The sequence below is a fragment of the Mastacembelus armatus genome, chromosome 7 (genome assembly GCF_900324485.2).
Source record: "Mastacembelus armatus chromosome 7, fMasArm1.2, whole genome shotgun sequence".
NCBI lineage: Eukaryota > Metazoa > Chordata > Actinopteri > Synbranchiformes > Mastacembelidae > Mastacembelus > Mastacembelus armatus.
In genome coordinates this window covers 5121885-5141672 of record NC_046639.1, presented here as the reverse complement: position 1 = coordinate 5141672, position 19788 = coordinate 5121885, and the positions used below count along the sequence as shown (strand labels likewise).

At 39.1% G+C, this 19788-nt stretch overlaps 1 protein-coding gene across 1 annotated transcript; it reads right to left on the bottom strand.

The window, feature by feature from the left end:
- Positions 1-360: 360 nt before the first annotated feature.
- On the bottom strand, positions 361-4523 carry tnnc1a (troponin C type 1a (slow)). Its single transcript, XM_026332556.1, has 6 exons — positions 4275-4523; positions 2864-2894; positions 2568-2714; positions 1858-1972; positions 1279-1415; positions 361-1056 (listed from the first exon to the last, which is right to left on the bottom strand). Exons 1-6 carry the CDS (start codon positions 4296-4298, stop codon positions 1025-1027), a joined length of 486 nt encoding a protein of 161 aa, XP_026188341.1. The 5' UTR covers positions 4299-4523; the 3' UTR covers positions 361-1024.
- Positions 4524-19788: the final 15265 nt, after the last annotated feature.

Genomic DNA, 19788 nt, shown 5'->3' with positions numbered 1-19788 from the left:
AGAGAAATCAAAATAGTAAGTAGACAATTAGCTTCGCACAAAATTATCTTGTTTTGATATGCAAATAGTAACATTTCAGGACTGCAGCACAGGATCAGCCTGTCAAAGACCAGAAAGACAAATCTGGAATGACACAAGTAAAATAAGTGTTGTTTACTCCCTCAACTGCTGATTCAGTCTCAGAGTTATAAAGCACATAACTTTACAATAGACTGATAGAAAAACAAAAGCAGCACTGACCCAAGGATAGATTAAGTCTACAAGAATCAACAAGTCAAAGACTTCTCAGTCATGTGAGTATGAGAAGACTGAAACTGCCATATTCTAACGAAATCAAAAACTGACAAAATTACCACTGTGACAAATGCATCTAGTTTATTACATTCCAGCAAGACTTTTCATGTAGAAATATGCAGATGTTCCAGGAACAATAGGAATAAAAAGTCCTGAGGGTATCTTAAGCATACAGAATTGTGTACACTGTGCATGTCACAACATGCACACAGTATATAGTATATGCACACGTAATATGCATTGCTCTCAAAATATGATTAGTCTACCAGAGCCCAAGGTAAAACAATGTTGACTCATAAATACACTTTGCTTTGTGCACATACATTTTCTGCCCAGATATATTGAACAGTATAAGCCTCTCAGTATGAAGATTTGTAAACTGGCTGTGGCACTTTAGAAATACAATATGTTTTAGCCTGAAACAAACACAAAGTTGATATTTCACCCACCCAAAGTAGTATACTATGAAGTCTCTACAGAAGATATAAGTAATTTGGATACATTTACACGAATTCAGTATACATGGGCACAGAAAGTGGTTACAATCTGTATTTACAACAATGCTAGAGATGGTAGAAAAATACAGTCAATTACAGTATTCAACTAAATCTGGCGAAGTTGTTCCAGTGGTCTATCAACGGCATCCAAAGTCAGTTTATGTTTTCTACAGGTGACTTTGGTGTCACAGAGAAATATAAAAATAACACACTGGACCTTCTCTTGTTGGGGATTACTCCACTCCTTTCATGAACTCCAAGAACTCTGTAAAATGAATGACACGTTTATCAAAAACTGAGCTGAACTCAAACTGCTGTGAAGCAAATATTTTTTGAAGCAAACATCTCAAAAGTGCAAATATAGGAGGAATTATTGAGTAATAAAATAAATCATAATAAAATGGGACATTACAGAAAATGACTGTTGGAGCATTGGCTCTACATAAACATTTCGCCATGTCTTTTATCAGTCTAGCAAACTCCTCACCATCATAGTCAATTTTGCCGTCGTTGTTCTTATCCCCGTCCTTCATCAGCTCCTCAATGTCATCCTCAGTAATCGTCTCTCCTGTAGATTCCAGCATCATTTTCAACTCATCCAGGTCAATGTAACCATCTGTGTTCCTGCACAATTAAAATAGTAAAATATTAAGTTTTTGCAGATGGCAGTGGAGGAGGTGGTGTGTGACATGTGAATTTAAGTGTTTGTGAACCATCAGTGAGAGAAAAAAAGAAGTATGGCGAGTTTGTTCTTTGATGATCCGACGAGGTGTCGGGCTTACATGGAGTGGGTGTTTGAAATATTCGGCGCTGTCAGAAGGGATTATGGAACAAACTAAATGTTGTACTCTGCAGAACTACTTGGCATTTTGTCAGCTGCACACAGGGAACACACTTTGCTGGGACTAAACTATAAAGACCAATTTGATCATTAGTCTCTGGTGATTGGTGTCGATATTGTGTAAAGTCCCTTATTAAGTTCACAGAATCTTTTCTGATATAAGATATTTTCACTGCTCATTCATTTTTTGTAATAGGCCAATGAAACCACCACAGTAAAACTCACTTGTCAAACATCCGAAACAACTCTGCCAGTTCTTCCTCTGATTTTCCTTTGCTGTCGTCCTTCATGCACCTCACCATCATGACCAGGAATTCATCAAAATCCACTGTGCCACTCCCTGCACAGATACAGTGAACTTCATTACATCCTTACACCTCACACTGGATACAGTGTTGACCACCCAAACCTCACTGTTCTCCTGGAAGCTGCAATGAATCATTAGTTGACTGAAAGATCTTTTAATATACACAAAACAAAAGACAGCATCTTAAAGGAAGTTGGAAATACTTATGTCCAACTTATTTTTGATTATGATTTATAATAAAATACATGCCTATAATTTTTAAGAGCAAAAAGAAAATTTACGTTTTGAAACTTCATTTAGTTTTTATTACAAAAATCCACAGCATTGTACCTACATGATACACCATAGAGCTTCATCATATAAATATTCAGGATGCTATTCTTTGTATCATCATTACATCACATGGAAAATTGAAGATGACTTGTATGTGACTGCTATTTGTTTCACTTCAGTTCAGCTTGACACATCTTGTTGTACTTGATCCTTGATCATCATTTGACATTAAATTCAGAGGTTTTCAACCACACTAGTCTGCGCTGCACAATACATAAGGAGGCCCTGGGGATGAAGAGGTTAACAAACAATCATTTAGCTTCTTGTTCTGTAGTGCAGTAATGTTTTGATTTACCATCTTCATCCACCTCATCAATCATCTCCTGCAGCTCCTCTGGTGTGGGGTTCTGACCCAACATCCTCATCACCTTCCCCAGTTCCTTGGTGCTGATGCAGCCGTCCTCTGCATCTTGTACGAAGATGTCAAAAGCAGCTTTGAACTCTGCAACACCATGGCATGACACAGGAATACAACTTAATTTTTCTTTGCAAAACCTTGAAAGATGTACAGTCAACATTTGATCAAAACATTGTTTAAAATGTGACGACATGATTTAAAGGTGTGTATTGTAAGATGGTTATTTTACACACCATTTTTCTGTTCATCTGTCAGTTGTTCCACCTGTAAAAGGTAACATGTTTAAAGAAATTTGAAAAAACGTATTTTACGTGTCACTGCACATCACCATAAAATATCCAATTACTGTACATTCCCATGCACAGCCTAGTTCATTTCTATCTAAATAATTATTGTTTTATTTCTATTTACTATAGCTCAAAATGTCATGCTGCAAAATATGTACTGAATTTGCATTTTGGAAGTAGGTTACGATATCTTGAGTTACAGTGTAAAACCTCAGTTAACAAAGTTAATATTATGGTCAAACATACTGGGCCATCCTTTACAAAAGCAGAACCTAAATATTATAAGTGAGACTCAGTAAGAAGAGGAGGTAAAAATAAACAGACAGAAGGATCAGGAACCACAGATAAAGAACACAATACACAGTGTTTTAAATTAGCATAGCTGTGGATCTGACCCAACAATGGAACCGTAATCCTGGAAAAGCTACCATGAATGAGAGAGGGAGACAGCTGCTTATGTAAGAGTTGTTATCTGTCGTCCACTATAAATTAAACACACACCCATGCAGACATAATCAAATACATACACACACACACACACACACTTCTGGCGATGATATATGAAAATATTCCATCTAAATGGACACATGTAAGGTGCATTCCTGTGTGTTTTTACTCTCAGCTGCACTGCTCATTTGGGATGTGAGTGGACAAGACAGCCGGTGGACCATCCGGGTGTAGGTGGACAGACACAGCTCTCTGGCTCACAGATAATGCTGGAATTCAGTCGTGGGGGTGTGGGGTGGGGTAGGTTATCTAAACTTGAAGCCCTTCTCTGGCACCACAGGACCATGGACGCAGAAGCATCTGAGCAACTGGCCAAAATTAGCCATGTGAAGTGGGACTGCACCATTTGCAGTAATGAATGAAGCAGCAGAGTTCGGACCAGGGGCTTGTCCTGTCAGTGACCTCCTAAGAGGCTCCTATCAGCTCTGATAGGGCTGAAGTAGGAGAGCATCTACTGTAGAGACGCATATGGTGTCAAGGCTCTTTTGACATCAGCTGGTGATGGAGACGATGTGGTGTGCGAGTGGAATCAACAGGGATTTGTCAACTATTCCAGTAATGCCAGATGAACAAACCGACGGGGAACCAAACAAACAGATACACAAATGCCAGAATATTTCATATAATACCCACTTCAACTGGACAGAATAAAGTTACAGGCTTACATTTTAAATCACTGATCATATGTCATTAAAAAGAAATATTAGAGGTTATGTTTTGTCATCCAAATTATATCACTCTATATCACTCTTCAGTTTGTTTTGTTTGCAAGCATCCAACAAAGTAAAATCACTTCATCAGAGGAAGCCAACTGCACACTTTCAGTTTTATGAGATGTGCGAGGACATACCGCTGCCTTGTAGATGTCATTCATGTTGGAGGCTTGTCTGTTCCCTGTCCTGACAGCGTCCTGACGCAGAGAAAGGAGGTGCTGTCCAGCTCAAAGCAGGACACTGGCCTCATCCTGGGAGGGTTTTATAGCTGGATCCCAGCGCTGTCTGATCCCTCCCCGGGTGATCCAACCTCCCCTGTGTTTGTGCCTTAACATGTGTCCACAAATGTGTGCCTGCGTATGTGTGTCATTTAGCCAATCTGTCACAATCACCAAGCTCTGATAAAAATGCGGCAGCTCTGAGGGGGCACACTTTGGAATGGAATGAAGTGTGGGGGGGCTGCATGGTGAAGCCTAATCTCCAGGGAGGGGCTAGAGAGACACTCAACATTCTTCTAGACCTGGACCAGAGAGGAAGAGTGTGTTTGCGTGTGTGCTTTTTTGGGTGTGTCAGGAGGAGGTAAAAGGATGGAGGCCAGGTCAGGAGACATTTTAACCTGTGTAATGCACAGGTGTAAGCAGTAACAATAATGATGGCTCCATTCCATTTAAGGCTTTTAAATCACAGTGCCAGTGCCTCTCACCAGGGCCCTGGGCCTGGCACACCCAAATGGAAAGCAGCCATTGTTAATGCTGTTAGTTCCACCAGTGCTTTTTCTGCTGAAATATGTCAAGTGTCTGCCAGGAAAACTGACTGTTAGATAAGGACCCCAAAGACAGTGCTAACCAGGGACATCATAGTGCTACCTGTAGAGAAATAGACAAAATAGATATGAAATTAAATGATCCATTCATCCAAATGACAAAAAAATCATATTTCCTCACTTACTTGCTTTATATGTCTCCACCTCCATCCCAACACAATGGACGTGAATGTGAATATTGTTTCTGGTACTTACAGCAGTGAAGATGACATTTAAAAAGTCACTTGATAAATCTGGAAAATCCTCAGATCGGCTATAAGGACTGGAACTACTTTTTACTGAAGACAGTCTTAAAATATATAAGTCAAGTTTGTGTGTGGAAAAAACTGATGTTTATTTCCTTATTTATTTACAAATTGTAACATTTTCAGTGAGAACCACAAAGACAATTCCATTAACCTGCACCGTGTTTGGGTAAAGGTTAAAATTTCAGAAACAGCTAGCTCACATCCAGGATGAATTAAATCAAACATATGATAAAAAAATTGCATTTTTTTTGCCTTTTGGCTGAACTGAGAGGGAAATGTTATTGCCTCCAAACATCTAACCATACAAAATTTATCTGTATTTTTTTCTTTCACATGCACAATACTTGAAACCTTACTCATGTTAGGCTTAGCTTATGCAGAGCACAACTCAGGCAATACCTACTTTACATGATTCAGGAGGATTTGAAGTCTTAGCCTTCATGTGCAACACAGATTTAGTCAGCAGAGGGTACTGTTCACTACATATCAACTAAATTAAATTGTTGCGCAAGGCTGCCTCCAGATATCCAATTTACCAACAGTGGGGTAGGTGAGAAATCTGGGTCAAACAAACCAAACACTTGCAGACACATTTAAATTGAATTGTACACAGAGCAAGACTTTGCAGCATTTTTTTTCATGTTCTTTTGAAACAAGGCCATTTCAATCACTTGACTGTGTGATTCACACACACGTTCACACGCATGCTCTCACAGAAAGCTCACACATACATACATACAGGCGCACACGCACACACACACACACACTGAGCTTGCTGTGGCAGGCATTCTAAGTGATGAGTGATCATGCTGGTTTATAATGGGATGCTAATCGGGACTGGCACAGCTTACAAGCATCATACAGAGGGAGAGGGAGCTCACACTGAACATACATGTCCTTCTCTCACACAGATGAAGTCGCAGATCTCCTGACAGAGATCTCACAGCAGTGCACATTAGTCACATGCACAGGTTGAACCTCCGTGGATGTAGACAGGCAGCAGGGTGGGAGGGAATGTGAGGAGGCCATCATGGGGGGGGGGGTCTTGAGGCAAAATGATTTTGCCTCGGTTGTCCTTGTGTGTTTTCTCAGTCATGCGTCAAAATTTCATGATCAAAACACACACCACTACATCATAGGTTGCTGTTAAAATTCAGAGCATCATCATCAATGGGCCCCATTCTATCAGCTGAAACCCAGAGCATACTGATGAGTCCACATGGTCAGCTAGACAGATTCATTTGGATGGCTCAGTAAAGTCTGGTGGATGCCAAGAGTGACGAGTAGCTCTGCAGGGCGCACTAGATTCTAATGTAAAGCTTTCTACACCCACACACATGCACACACATGCTGTAGAAGAAAAGACTGGCACACACATCAAAGAAAGCATATGGAGTGCTGTTTCATTGGAGCTCTCCACCAATTTCCTGTTACAGAGGAAGGCTGACGAAAGAGCCAGCCATCTCCTCCACACAGCGCAATCAGACAGCGCATCTCAAATCCACAATTCACCGCACACCGCTTTTTGAGGGGTTGCCATAGAAACTCTGCTGGGTAGTAGCGGGCAGAAAATGAGAGGAGATGAGCGGGGCTATTTCCCCCTCCACCTCCCTCTCTGCCTCCCTGCCACCTTATTTTGTCCTCAGTGACTGTATTATTTTCTATTCTTTGCCTCCTACACGCATACATGCCCACATCAAAATTAGATACATTTGTAGGGGGGTCACAATTAGGGTTAACAATGGTTATTTGTGCACCAGAATCATTCATGCAAATTAATTAAATCCAGAAGTCCAAATGATTATGGTTAATGTCACAGGCTTAGTGTTGAAATAAAAGGCTTCCGTTCTTTTATACTTTCATCCAACCAGGTTATGTGAAATGCTGTGAAGTTGCACAAGCATCCACAATGTGCTTGTGAATCCTACTAAACATAATAGATACAGTATCTGATTGGCTTGTTATTTCAAGGCTAATATGCAAAATTAGTTTCTGCAAAAAAACAGTTATGGATCAAATAAAATTATAGATCACAGGTACATAATATGTCCAAATGCCAGAGGTGTAACATCTGTGTCACACTCAGAGCACTGATTCAGATGGACATCATTTGTGAACATTGCCATCTGTTATGCACAGCATACATCGTGTCATTTTAAACACTTGTGTGATATAATGATTGGGTTGACGTGCAGCTGAGCTTGGAACATAGGTCCTGCGCTCTCTCCTCCTTGATTGCTGAAGGGAGGGGAGCTAAGCCATCAGCCTCTTTTTCTTTCTCTCTATTCTTGCCTCTTTTCTCTCTATTTCTCTCTCTCTCTCTCTCTCTCTGTACCTCCTTTCATTGATGACCAAACTGCCAACAGCTCCTGTTGTGGCAGGCTGTGAATGCTCTGCATGTGACTGAATGATGCACAGTTTTTTTCTTTATGAAAGCAACTCTCTCTGTCCTGTGAGAGCTTCAGAGACCCATTTTTTCATCAGTGATAATGTCTGAGGGCTTTGTTTTTGCACATGAGGAAGAGGATAGTCTTCACTTTGCTTCAGTGCATTCAGTGGTTCTTTCCTGAAACTTTTTTGCACTGGGCACTTGGTGTTACGTAGTGTTCCTTACATCAGAGCTCTAATGAGCCAGTGGCCACATTAGCTCTAGTGCTGATAGAGCCATGCACTAACTTTCTGCCAGGGGGCAGCGTTTTCCAGTCCACTGGATCACCAAGTTGCCTACCACTCTCTCTACCCGAATTCACCTCCTCCCCCCTGCTATACCTCTATAGTAGTGTACAAGACACCCAGTAAAGATTTCCTCTCAGATGTATGGCAGAGAAAGTTCCCTTCAAGCACAAAAGAAAATGTGTTTCTTCTAAGTGGCAGCAAGAGGAGTGGTCAAGATTTATGATCCAACAGGCTTTACAATGGCAAGGTTGAAAGAAGTGGATTTATAACGTGAAATAAGAATTTTTTCAGAGTTCTTGTGATTGTGGTTCATTAGTAGATGCTGAGCCAGTTACTGCTATTTTTCATATATACACATACAAATTCAACAGTCTCCCCACTCTAGTTGTGAAATCACCACTATACTGTAGCTGCAAAATGTTGGTTCTTTTTATAGAGACCAGTGTACAGTATTTTGGATTTTCAACCATTTTAACCAAGATTCAAACACACAATACATGATGTGTCATGAAAAGGATGAATTTAATTTAAAAGAGGCCAAATTTGTCATCAGTGAGCCCTGGGCACCCATGACCATGTCGCTGGTTCACTATTTGTCCTTCCTTAGACATTTTCTGTCGGTATGAACCACTGCAGACCAGGATGGTTGCAGCTTGGGAGATGCTTTGACCCAGTCATCCAGCCATCATCGTTTGGCTCTTGTCAAAATCCCTCACATCTTTACACTAGAAGATCAGAAATAAAATAAGACAACAGCTGATCAAAAAAAAAAAACAACTCAATATTGTTATTATTTTTTAAATCTACAATAGTGAGGTCTGTCATAGAAATAACAAACTACATGTGGTAAAGGTGGGGTGCAAATACCATAATGGCTTATTAAAAGCTATTATGAAATTACCTCATGAAAAGAGTTGCCTCTAATGGTAAAAAAATGTCCTTGCATGCACCCACACCCATTTTATATTTGTCAGTGTCTCTGCCTACTTCTCTTCCCCTCAAATAGCTGCTCTCTGAAATGGAATCCGAGGGCCCTCAGGGTTTCTGACAATGTTTCTGACATTCCTAAGTAAAATGAACAGTGGCGTAACTTGAGCATTATTAAATATAAAAGTTAGTTCTGCTGAGAGTGTATTGAGAGAAAGCAGGTCACAAATTTCACTCATCAAATTGTTATCTTAGTTTTCCAGTTGTCTTCTGAGGTAAATCAAAATAACACATTTCTGCAAAAAAATGCTGGAGGATGGTGATGAAAAGCTTTTTAACCATCTAACAGAAAATAGAAAATAAAATAAAAATACAGTACATTAAAGGGGAACATTGTAAATAGTTTTTCACCATGAAATACATTATTAAAGACACAAGCATCCTTATCAAAATGCGAAATTTTCATTCAAATATATGAAAATCATCGATTGGTACGGCTGATATAGTACGTCGGTCCCTTTTAGAAAATGCATGTATGTAGAGCTCTCCAAAAGAAACAGATTATTTATACACTGGTTATTTATTTGTCAAAAGTGTTCTGATGTGTCAATAAATAAAAATGCTTCAAAAGATTCAGTGTCCACAGAGTTTTTAATTGGTTTTGATACAACATTGCCACTCAGTAGCAGTCCTCAGACATTTCCTGCAGTACTACCAGCAGATCAGCATACAGTGAAATATTGCTACATCTAATAGATGAATTGGCATACGTTTATTTGAATGGCAATCATAGTCCCTCAGGCTATGTAAAGTAAACCAGGGACTTTGGTGAACCCAGGGTTGTCCTCTTCAGACATTTGTGGTTTTGCAAATATTACACAGTTTCACATTACACATCAGATCACATTCAATTTATTTAATTTCTGACCTAAAACCTTAGAAACATTTCCATCAGCCTGCTGAATTGTACCATATATTTACAGCTACCTCGCTAATATTATTCTGGTAACATATAAAAGTAATATGATGGAAATGGTTAACATTATATACCTGCCTACTGTTTTTGTCCTGATATTTGCTATTGGCCAGTACTGATCTGTGCTCTGTGTGTTCTGACCAAGGGAAAATGTTATAAAATGGCTCTGTCACTGGGAAACTGTTGGATCTTCAAACACACTATCAGCATTAGAGCAGTACCAGGTGAGATTCTGTGTCACAATACACCAGTATACTATAAATCATAGTTAGCATGCATCAGAAGAAACTGTACCATCCACAAAACATTAATAATATTGTTTTGGCTCTGTATATTTAGTGACCTAGAAATAAATAAAAAATCACACTATCCTATATTTTTGGTTTTACACTCATTAATATTGCCATTTGGGGCTACCAACAGACAAAACTGTCAACCAGTTCAGCCTTGGTAGCAAGTAGAGGCATGTCACACTGTGAGATCTGCTATAAGAGAAATCAGTTTTTTCCAGGAATGCCGGGTTCAGGCCAGAGATAAGGTAAACAAACATTACAAGGAAGAGCTTAATTTTGTTTATGTAAAGACACACAATGAGGAGTGCTGGAATTTAGCAGAACCTTGAGGCATATCTGATTTTATCATGTTGTGTATTTTTAATTCAGTGGAACCTCATATATCAAACAGCTTAAAAAAATTTTTTTTCTGAAGCAAATTTTAAATGTCTCTATGAGACATTGGTCTAGAAGTATAGTTTTGTTTGTTATACAATTCATGGGACTGTCTGAGGATAAATGCCCTCCAGAGGCTCATTCATAAGATAAATTGGCCTGAAATTCATTGGTCCTGCAGACAGGCTGTGTCTCCCTTTATATGTCTCACTCTCTCCTGCTTTTTTGTGCAAACACACTCACACAAACTGTCATAAACACAAACCAACCTACATGCATGCCCTTCAATGCCCTGACGTTCTTCTGTGTTATTTAGGGTTGCAGTAAGCACAGGCTAAAAGAAGGAAAAAAACACCTTTGCATCTGTCTGACTTGCTGAGGTCCAGCCTAGGGCCTACTACGCTTCAGTGAAGTGTGCTGTGATTTGACAAGGCCAGTGACAAGAGGCACTGTAAATATCCAGCCATCACGTGACTCACTTCATGGCCTCAAGGAAGCAAAGAAAGGTCAATGTTTCCTGATGCCATTGCCAACAACTAAATTAAGTGACTTCATCTCTTGCTCATGCATCTGTCCCATTTTAGGAGATGGATACATTGGAGGTGTTGCATCACTCTGCTCATACACACACACACACACACACACACAGGATTTTATACACAAGTTAATCTGCCATCTTTAGATATGTATATACATATAACAACACACACACTCCATCAGACGTGCACTCACAACCTCTGGGTTTGTCTTCATGCATGTCATGTCTGATGGTGACAGCAGTATGTTAGCACATCAACTTCTTTCATATAGCAAACTATGCTCCATGTTCTTTGTTCCAGTGCAAAAGGTTAAAGAGCATCAATTAGCTAAAAGAGTTACATACAAGAAAGAAACTCTGCTTGAAATCAAAAGTATAGCTGTTTGTGAAACTGTAGCTCAACTGTGAATATATGTCTCTGTCCTAAAATAGCTTCGTGTTCTTGCACTTATCCTGCACACTTTAATTTTTTCCAACTCTTAGTGCTAATGTGTCCATACTTATGTGCAAAAGTAATATATTTCTGCTCTGAGAAAAATACACAAAAAAAATATGCAGAAGAAGAAAAAAGAACTAACAATCCTGTTAAAATAAGTTGCTATTTATATGTAGAAGGGTTAAGGACAGCCAAATATAAGGTAATCTGTGGGAAGGAAAAGCACAGCTGGGAAATGGAGCTACAACTAGTTTGGTGTTTAAAGCAAAGAAAAAATAGATGCTGACAAATGTCCAAACGCCTGAAACTCTGTAATGCCTCCAGTGGAAAAGTCCCTAATGGAATATCTGCCCATGTGCTAAAACACTCATCGCACTGATTAACTGAGCAACTTTAAATCTATTTTCCAGTCCACCACTGTTCTGTGTCCATGAAAAATCCAGTCCATTCTAAATAAAATATAGTTTATGTCATATAGTTAGACAGAACTAGAAAGCACATGGGAAAGACTGGACTAAATATATTCTACACTTTACAGCAATCTGTGTGTCAAACTGACAATCAAGAGCAGCTAACATCTCTGGTGAGAGACAGTACATCAGTGTGGGCCAGAGGTGCAATAATACACCAAAAGAACACAAAGATGTGGGTTAGATTTTTGTATGTATAGATCAATATGTCAACAATTCATTTCATAGTGAGTAATGAACAAACTACAGTGTCAGCTGTCCCTTGAGTTTGCGTCAGTGTTGGTATCTGGTTAACGCGACATGCCATGTAACAATAACAGCTCTCTCTTGCAGGTCATTTTTTTTCAGATTTTATTTACTTGTTTTATTTTTTGCTTCTTACTGGGCAGGTGCAGATGGAAATATAAGAATCTTTGATAGATTTCAAAGTAATTTATTCCTTTCAAGAGACAATCCAGGGCAGCGAAAATAAAAACTGCTTCTTGGCTCAGAAGCATCACCTGTTTCTTCACATTTCTATTGGTTTGTATTATGAAGATTATAAAAATAAAGCACAAACTTCATATCAACAACACACTGACAGCTGATGTGACAGGAACAAAATACTGAATTTCAGGTACAGTTTTTAGGTGAGGCTGTAGGGTTAGGAGAGAGTCATCTGGTTGGTTGACTGCTTTATGGCATTTGTAGAGTCATAATCCCCAGAGGATCTAATGTCCTAAGTTCTGGGTTCTAATGACTTGGGTGATACCCTGATTTTCCTGCTATCAACATCAGTAGTTTGACATTCTTGATATTTACCGATATGTTGTGACAACTATTAGATGGATTGTCATGAAATTTGGTACAGACATCGATGGTGCTGGATGACTGAGGGGGGATCTGATTGACTTGGGTGACTTGGTGATTGACTTGTCATCTAGTCTGCAAGTCAACTGCAGGTAGAAGGTTGTCAGACAATGAGGTTAGTGACCCTCCCAACTTTTCGTCTAACATCACCATAAGGTTGACATTTGTACTTTTGAGCGAATTGTCTTGACAACTATTTCAATGAACTTTGGTAGTGAAATTCCTCCCCCTCAGGATGACTTGTAATGCTTCTGATATTTCATCTACTACCTATCAGATCACAATTTTAATTTTCCCAATAATTTGATTAATAACACATTCCTGCAAAACTAATCATATTCACATCAACACATGAAATATTATACATACCTAAAATTAGCATGTCATTGTATGTATGTTAGCATGATGATGTTAGCAGTCTCACAGAGCTGCTAGCATGGCTTTTGACCTGGATCAGGTCTGTTCAGCTATTTAGAAGGTAGAAGATACCAATTCACTTTGTCTTTCACCCTCATCTGGTATGGTACTGTCCAGCTTCTGATTGGCTAAACACACCTGATCCAGGTAATCAGTGGTGGGTAGGGCAGGGATGATTGGAAAACAAGCCCTTGAGGACAATGGGGAGGGCACCACTGCTTTGGACTCATCCACCTTCAACTAATAAGGATGATAACTTAACTTAAGAATTGAAGCTCACACAAGTCCATGTTCATGGTTGATATTTTTCACTCAGTAATTTTTTTTAAGGTCAGCACAGTGGCTTGGTGGTTAGCACTGTTGTCTCACATCAAGAAGGTTCCTGGTTTGAAACCCATCAGGGGCCTTTCTGTGTGGAGTTTGCACATTCTCCCTGTGCTTGCGTGGGTTTTCTCCAGGTACTCTGGTTTCCTCCCACAGTCCAAAAACATGTATGTCAGGTTGATTGGTGACTCTAAATTGTCTATAAAAGTGAGTGTGAGTGTGTGAGGTTGTTTGTCTCTATGACTCCAGCAGATCCCTGGGATCCTGTTCAGGACTAACCGGCATAGATAATGGATGGATGGATGGATTTTAAGCAGTACTAAGGTAATATTACATCTTCCTGTAATTGTTCAATGCACAAAAGCTTTTAGTCTCTGCCATATCAAGTGTCATTAGACAGTCCAGAGGAAGCTGTGAAGGAACGCCTCATCCCTTCAAACATTTTTAAAAGCTGAATAAATGCATAAAAAGTGCATGTAACATTGTGCCTCTGTCTGGGTAAAGCTTGTGTTTATATAGAATTTTTCTCACAGCTGATGAACCAGTGATTTTTAAAACAGTTTCATTTGGCCAAACACAGCAGTCCAGCTGCTCTGTACTCCACTGAGACAGAATCAACTCAACAGCTGTCTCAACAGCAAATGAGTTGATCCTAACACACTCAGAAATGTTAAAATAGTGTTGATTGTTGCACTGCAAGATGTGAATTTGTAAGAATAAATGGCTCATGAATCATTTATTAAGGACATAATTTATTTAGTTCATTTAAATAATTAACTATTTGCTAATGTTACATCAGGGACAATAAATTCTGGGGAAATGATAAACGATCAAAACTTTTACGTTCTTTTGACGAAAAAATTGTGAGACAATCAGAGAAAAAAAAATGTTTTATAAATGAGACTAAACAAATATAAGTTGGTTGATAAGAGATTTTACATTATTATATCTACTGATATGAAATAATTGATAAATGATTGTTTGTTTTAAGTCAGTTAATCAGTAAACATAATTATTCAGTAAGTATAACACACTGGAGAAGTTGCAGTTAATTGTGAAGTTTACCTGCTTTTTATTGTATTATTGGATTTTTGAAGTGTTGGTCAGACAAAATACTCAGTAGGTCAAAGTTTCTACATGCAATAGACACGCAATAATGCTATAGGCATTTGTTTTACGTTTTTAACAACATTAGACAGATGATGCTATATTTTTATTGATCAAAAAACTAATAAATAATATTTATGTAGCCCCAAGCAGGTGTCTGGAAGAACTGCAACCATTTAAGTGCGGAGGAGCATCTAATTAAACACAATGCAATGCTCAGTAGTGCCAGTAGGATCAGCTCACCCAGTATGTAATTCATGCTTTGGCTTTTTCATGAAAAGATGTAAGATGATAACAACAAGCAACATACATGTACTGTATGTGTGCTGCTTTCCTGATTTATTTCAGAAGGTTTAAACTGGGACAATCTCACGATATATGTAACAAATCCAGGTCTTCACTTTCACTTGCCCATGGTTGGCTTGTGTTTATCTGCGGACTCTGTTCTCCAGGTGATTTTAGCTTATCTCAGGCTATCAGTGTTAATGCTGACCAGGCTGATGGCACTAGTGATTATAACAATCATGTTCCTGTAATTAGCAATTACTGGAGCTTCTTCGGGATGTTGAGGACGTTGAAGAAGTGGTTCAGGATGGATTAAAGCTGACGTCAATGGCAAATGCAAATGTGCTTCTCCAAGCTTTATGCAAAAGCTCGGAATTGGGAGCTTAACTGGGGAATTTTGTCCACATACTCTAACCCATTCTTGTCAGAGCTGGAAGGATTGCGTGGTCTCACTGATAGGTTGGACGACCAGCTCCCTCAGCTTTGAAGATCATAAACCTTTTAAAACCATGACAAATATTCTCCTGCAGTTTTGCCAGAGGTTAAGGCAAAGAAATGAAATAGGTAGCAGGCACAAGAATATGAAAATTTGCTCCATTCACTTCAAACTTCCAATCATACAGCAAAGTTGTTCTTTTAAAGGTGCAAGTCCTTACTCTTGCACAGTTTTGAGTTCATTGTCTCTTCCAGAGAAATCTTCCAGATTTTAGAATGTAATGACTTAATGGTCTTAATACAGCGGCCAATAATAGCCAATAATGGAACTGCAGGAAGAGGTAAGGTGTAGCAGAACAGTGATCATCCAGTATTTTGCAGCACAACCTCCATGTCAGTGTCGGACGGGCTGCATGGCACGAGAGAGGCAGAAAGGGTGAGACATCCAGTCAGTTTCCATAGTGATGTGGTTGAATGGAGGGGATTAGCAAGGGCAGTGTAGTGAGAAAGGATTGCAGGCTCCTGTCAAAGCTTGCATTTAAAGAGCTCCGTGTCATGGCTCCCTCCTCTTTGGTGACGCTGATGATGGACCCTTCGTCTCCCTTCAGTCCCCATGCTTTCCATGATGCAGACATGTTTTTTGAGCACTAAAAACACTGCCCCATTTCTACAGTGGTTTCTCAGGTGCAACATGCAGTATATGGTCAACCATTTGCCCACAGTATCATACATATGACTATATGGTGCAAACCCCTATTCTGTAGTGTTGATCAAAGACAAAAACTTTGAGAATTAAGACTTTACAATGTTGTGTATTCTGATATTTATGCAATACAAATGTTAACATGATGTGCACTACCCAACATTCCTATAGCACAATCTGCCTTTTTCATTAAATATGCAGAACATGAAGTTAAATCTTACTTTTTTGCCAGCTCATGAACAGTTATTTTAAGAGTATGATTCTTGTGACTTTTTCAATCCATTATTTCTTAGAATATCAAATAACACTCCTTAATGCAATAATATGCTTTTCCTCTCAAATTATCACAGTCACTGTCTATTGTAAGAGCTGTTGTTTGTAAGCAAATTGTGTTCATCCTATTATGTGTATTTTTCATCTATTAGTCTGCAACCCTGGTTGTAATTGTAATTAGGATGTGGCAGGCTGACCAAGCAAAGAATCATGGAAGCTGAACTGCAAAAAGAGTTCTTTATAACAATAAGCCCCAAAACAGTTACATCCAATTTATCATCGGAGACTGAACTGTTCATACACAAAGAATTACTTAATCACTTCACTGAAGCATTATATCAACATATATTGAGATGGTGATGCCAAAATTATTCAGGTTATCTCGAATAAACTCATGAAGGCAGGTGTACAAAACCATTTTAACTCAAGACCAAATCATTTTCATTACATTTTTTGATATTGAATAGCAGATTTTCACATTTGATATAAGCAGAAATACCAAACATAGCACCATCCACGTCTAATTGCCAGTGTTAAATCAACAATAAAAAGTGTTTATATGTGAACAGTGGACACATGTAGTGTTAAATTGACACTGCCATTTTGCTGTGTAGGATGTTTTAGGTTTTAATTCCGTACTAATCTATTAACATCACTGAAAGAGCTTCAGCCGCTTTTAAACAATTTCTAAAAAAAAAAAATGTAGATATAAATATATGAAAAAATAAAATGTTCATGTTCAGGTACAATTTAGGTTACCTGCATATTTTAAAATGCAACTGCACATTATGTTTTAGCTGAGTGATTTGAAGAAGAAAGGCTTCATCTGAGCATGTCCAAATGTACACATACAGTGGGTATGGAAAGTATTCAGACCCCTTTAAATTTTTCACTCTTTGTGTCATTGCAGCCATTTGCCAAAATCAAAAAACTTCATTTTATTTCTCATTAATGTACACTCAGCACCCCATCTTGACAGAAAAAAACAGAAATGTAGAAATTTTTGCAAATTTATTAAAAAATAAAAACTGAAATATCACATGGTCATAAGTATTCAGACCCTTTGCAGTGACACTCATATTTAACTCACATGCTGTCCATTTCTTCTGATCCTCCTTGAGATGGTTCTGCTCCTTCATTGGAGTCCAGCTGTGTTTGATTAAACTGATTGGACTTGATTAGGAAAGGCACACACCTGTCTATATAAGACCTTACAGCTCACAGTGCATGTCAGAGCAAATGAGAATCATGAGGTCAAAGGAACTGCCCAAGGAGCTCAGAGACAGAATTGTGGCAAGGCACAGATCTGGCCAAGGTTACAAAAGAATTTCTGCAGCACTCAAGGTTCCTAAGAGCACAGTGGCCTCCATAATCCTCAAATGGAAAAAGTTTGGGACGACCAGAACTCTTCCTAGACCTGGCCGTCCAGCCAAACTGAGCAATCGAGGGAGAAGAGCCTTGGTGAGAGGTAAAGAAGAACCCAAAGATCACTGTGGCTGAGCTCCAGAGATGCAGTAGGGAGATGGGAGAAAGTTCCACAAAGTCAACTATCACTGCAGCCCTGCACCAGTCTGGGCTTTATGGCAGAGGGGCCCGATGGAAGCCTCTCCTCAGTGCAAGACACATGAAAGCCTGCATAGAGTTTGCCAAAAAACACATGAAGGACTCCCAGACTATGAGAAATAAGATTCTCTGGTCTGATGAGACCAAGATTGAACTTTTTGGCGTTAATTCTAAGCGGTATGTGTGGAGAAAACCAGGCACTGCTCATCACCTGCCCAATACAATCCCTACAGTGAAACATGGTGGTGGGAGCATCATGTTGTGGGGGTGTTTTTCAGCTGCAGGGACAGGACGACTGGTTGCAATTGAAGGAAAGATGAATGCGGCCAAGTACAGAGATATCCTGGAAGAAAACGTCTTCCAGAGTGCTCAGGACCTCAGACTGGGCCGAAGGTTCACCTTTCAACAGGACAATGATCCTAAGCACACAGCTAAAATAACAAAGGAGTGGCTTCGAAACTACTTTGTGACCGTTCTTGACTGGCCCAGCCAGAGCCCTGACCTAAACCCAATTGAGCATCTCTGGAGAGACCTGAAAATAGCTGTCCACCAACGTTCACCATCCAACCTGACAGAACTGGAGAAGATCTGCAAGGAAGAATGGCAGAGGATCCCCAAATCCAGGTGTGAAAAACTTGTTGCATCATTCCCAAGAAGACTCATGGCTGTACTAGCTCAAAAGGGTGCTTCTACTCAATACTGAGCACAGGGTCTGAATACTTATGACCATGTGATATTTCAGTTTTTCTTTTTTAATAAATTTGCAAAAATTTCTACATTTCTGTTTTTTTCTGTCAAGATGGGGTGCTGAGTGTACATTAATGAGAAATAACATGAACTTTTTTGATTATGGCAAATGGCTGCAATGACACAAAGAGTGAAAAATTTAAAGGGGTCTGAATACTTTCCGTACCCACTGTATTTAAATTAAACACTAGAAATTTTGAATCAATGAAGTCTTGGAAACTGAGAAAATGGGAGAATCTAAACAAAAGTTATATTATCTGAGAGTCAGGGTTTAAGTTTGTGAGTTAATTCATGAGTGATCACTTCCTTCATGTGTTAATGTCATGAAAAGTTAATGTGATCTGGTTTGTTCATTTTTACATATTAAACTAAAACCCAGTATCAGTTCAACATTGTTGTATTTCAACAAGCATTTTAGTTTCTAACCAGGAATCATATTGTAACAGTCCTTGTAATTGTGTTAAATTATTTTCTCATTTTGAGAATCAATCAATAAAGGTTATCTTTGTGAATTAGTCTGTCAACAGCTGAACCAATGTGTACATAACCTTTTTAATATTGATAATACTGTTTATAACCGCTGTTTAAGCTGCTATTGCTACAATACGATAGCTGCATGGTTCTAGGGTAACTCATTTCAAAGGTGCTTTTAATTTCTGACATACATTTGTATGTTGCCATATTTTTCTGTATACGCTAAATGTGCTTTTTAACCCTCAGAAGCCTAATCTGCACATTTAATGGACTTTTTGTAGAAGTTAATTAACCGTTTTCAATGATAGCAGCACAGCAATCCCAGTAGAGAGCCATATAAGGAGGGAGAGACGGAGACCGATTATTCTGTTGCCTAGCAACACATGTACAAAATTTGAAGCAATTTAGTGCCCCCATACTGGCTATCATGGAGGTCATATGTTTACTAAAGCCACGCCGTGTGCTGGCTGTCACACTGGGCTGTCTGAAGATCAACACGAGTACCTGTCCCCATCCTGCTGCATGCACATTGATATGTTGATGCCAAACATGTGAAAGCCGCAAACAGGCTCAGTGTCTCTTCACTCAGGGCTGTCTAGTTCCATGGATTTGTGAAAACAGCATTTCTTTTGAATGAGTGGCAAATGCTACATCAGAATTCTAACAGAGAAAAAAAAAAAAACCTCTTTCGCAGCAGTGGGATTTAACTTCT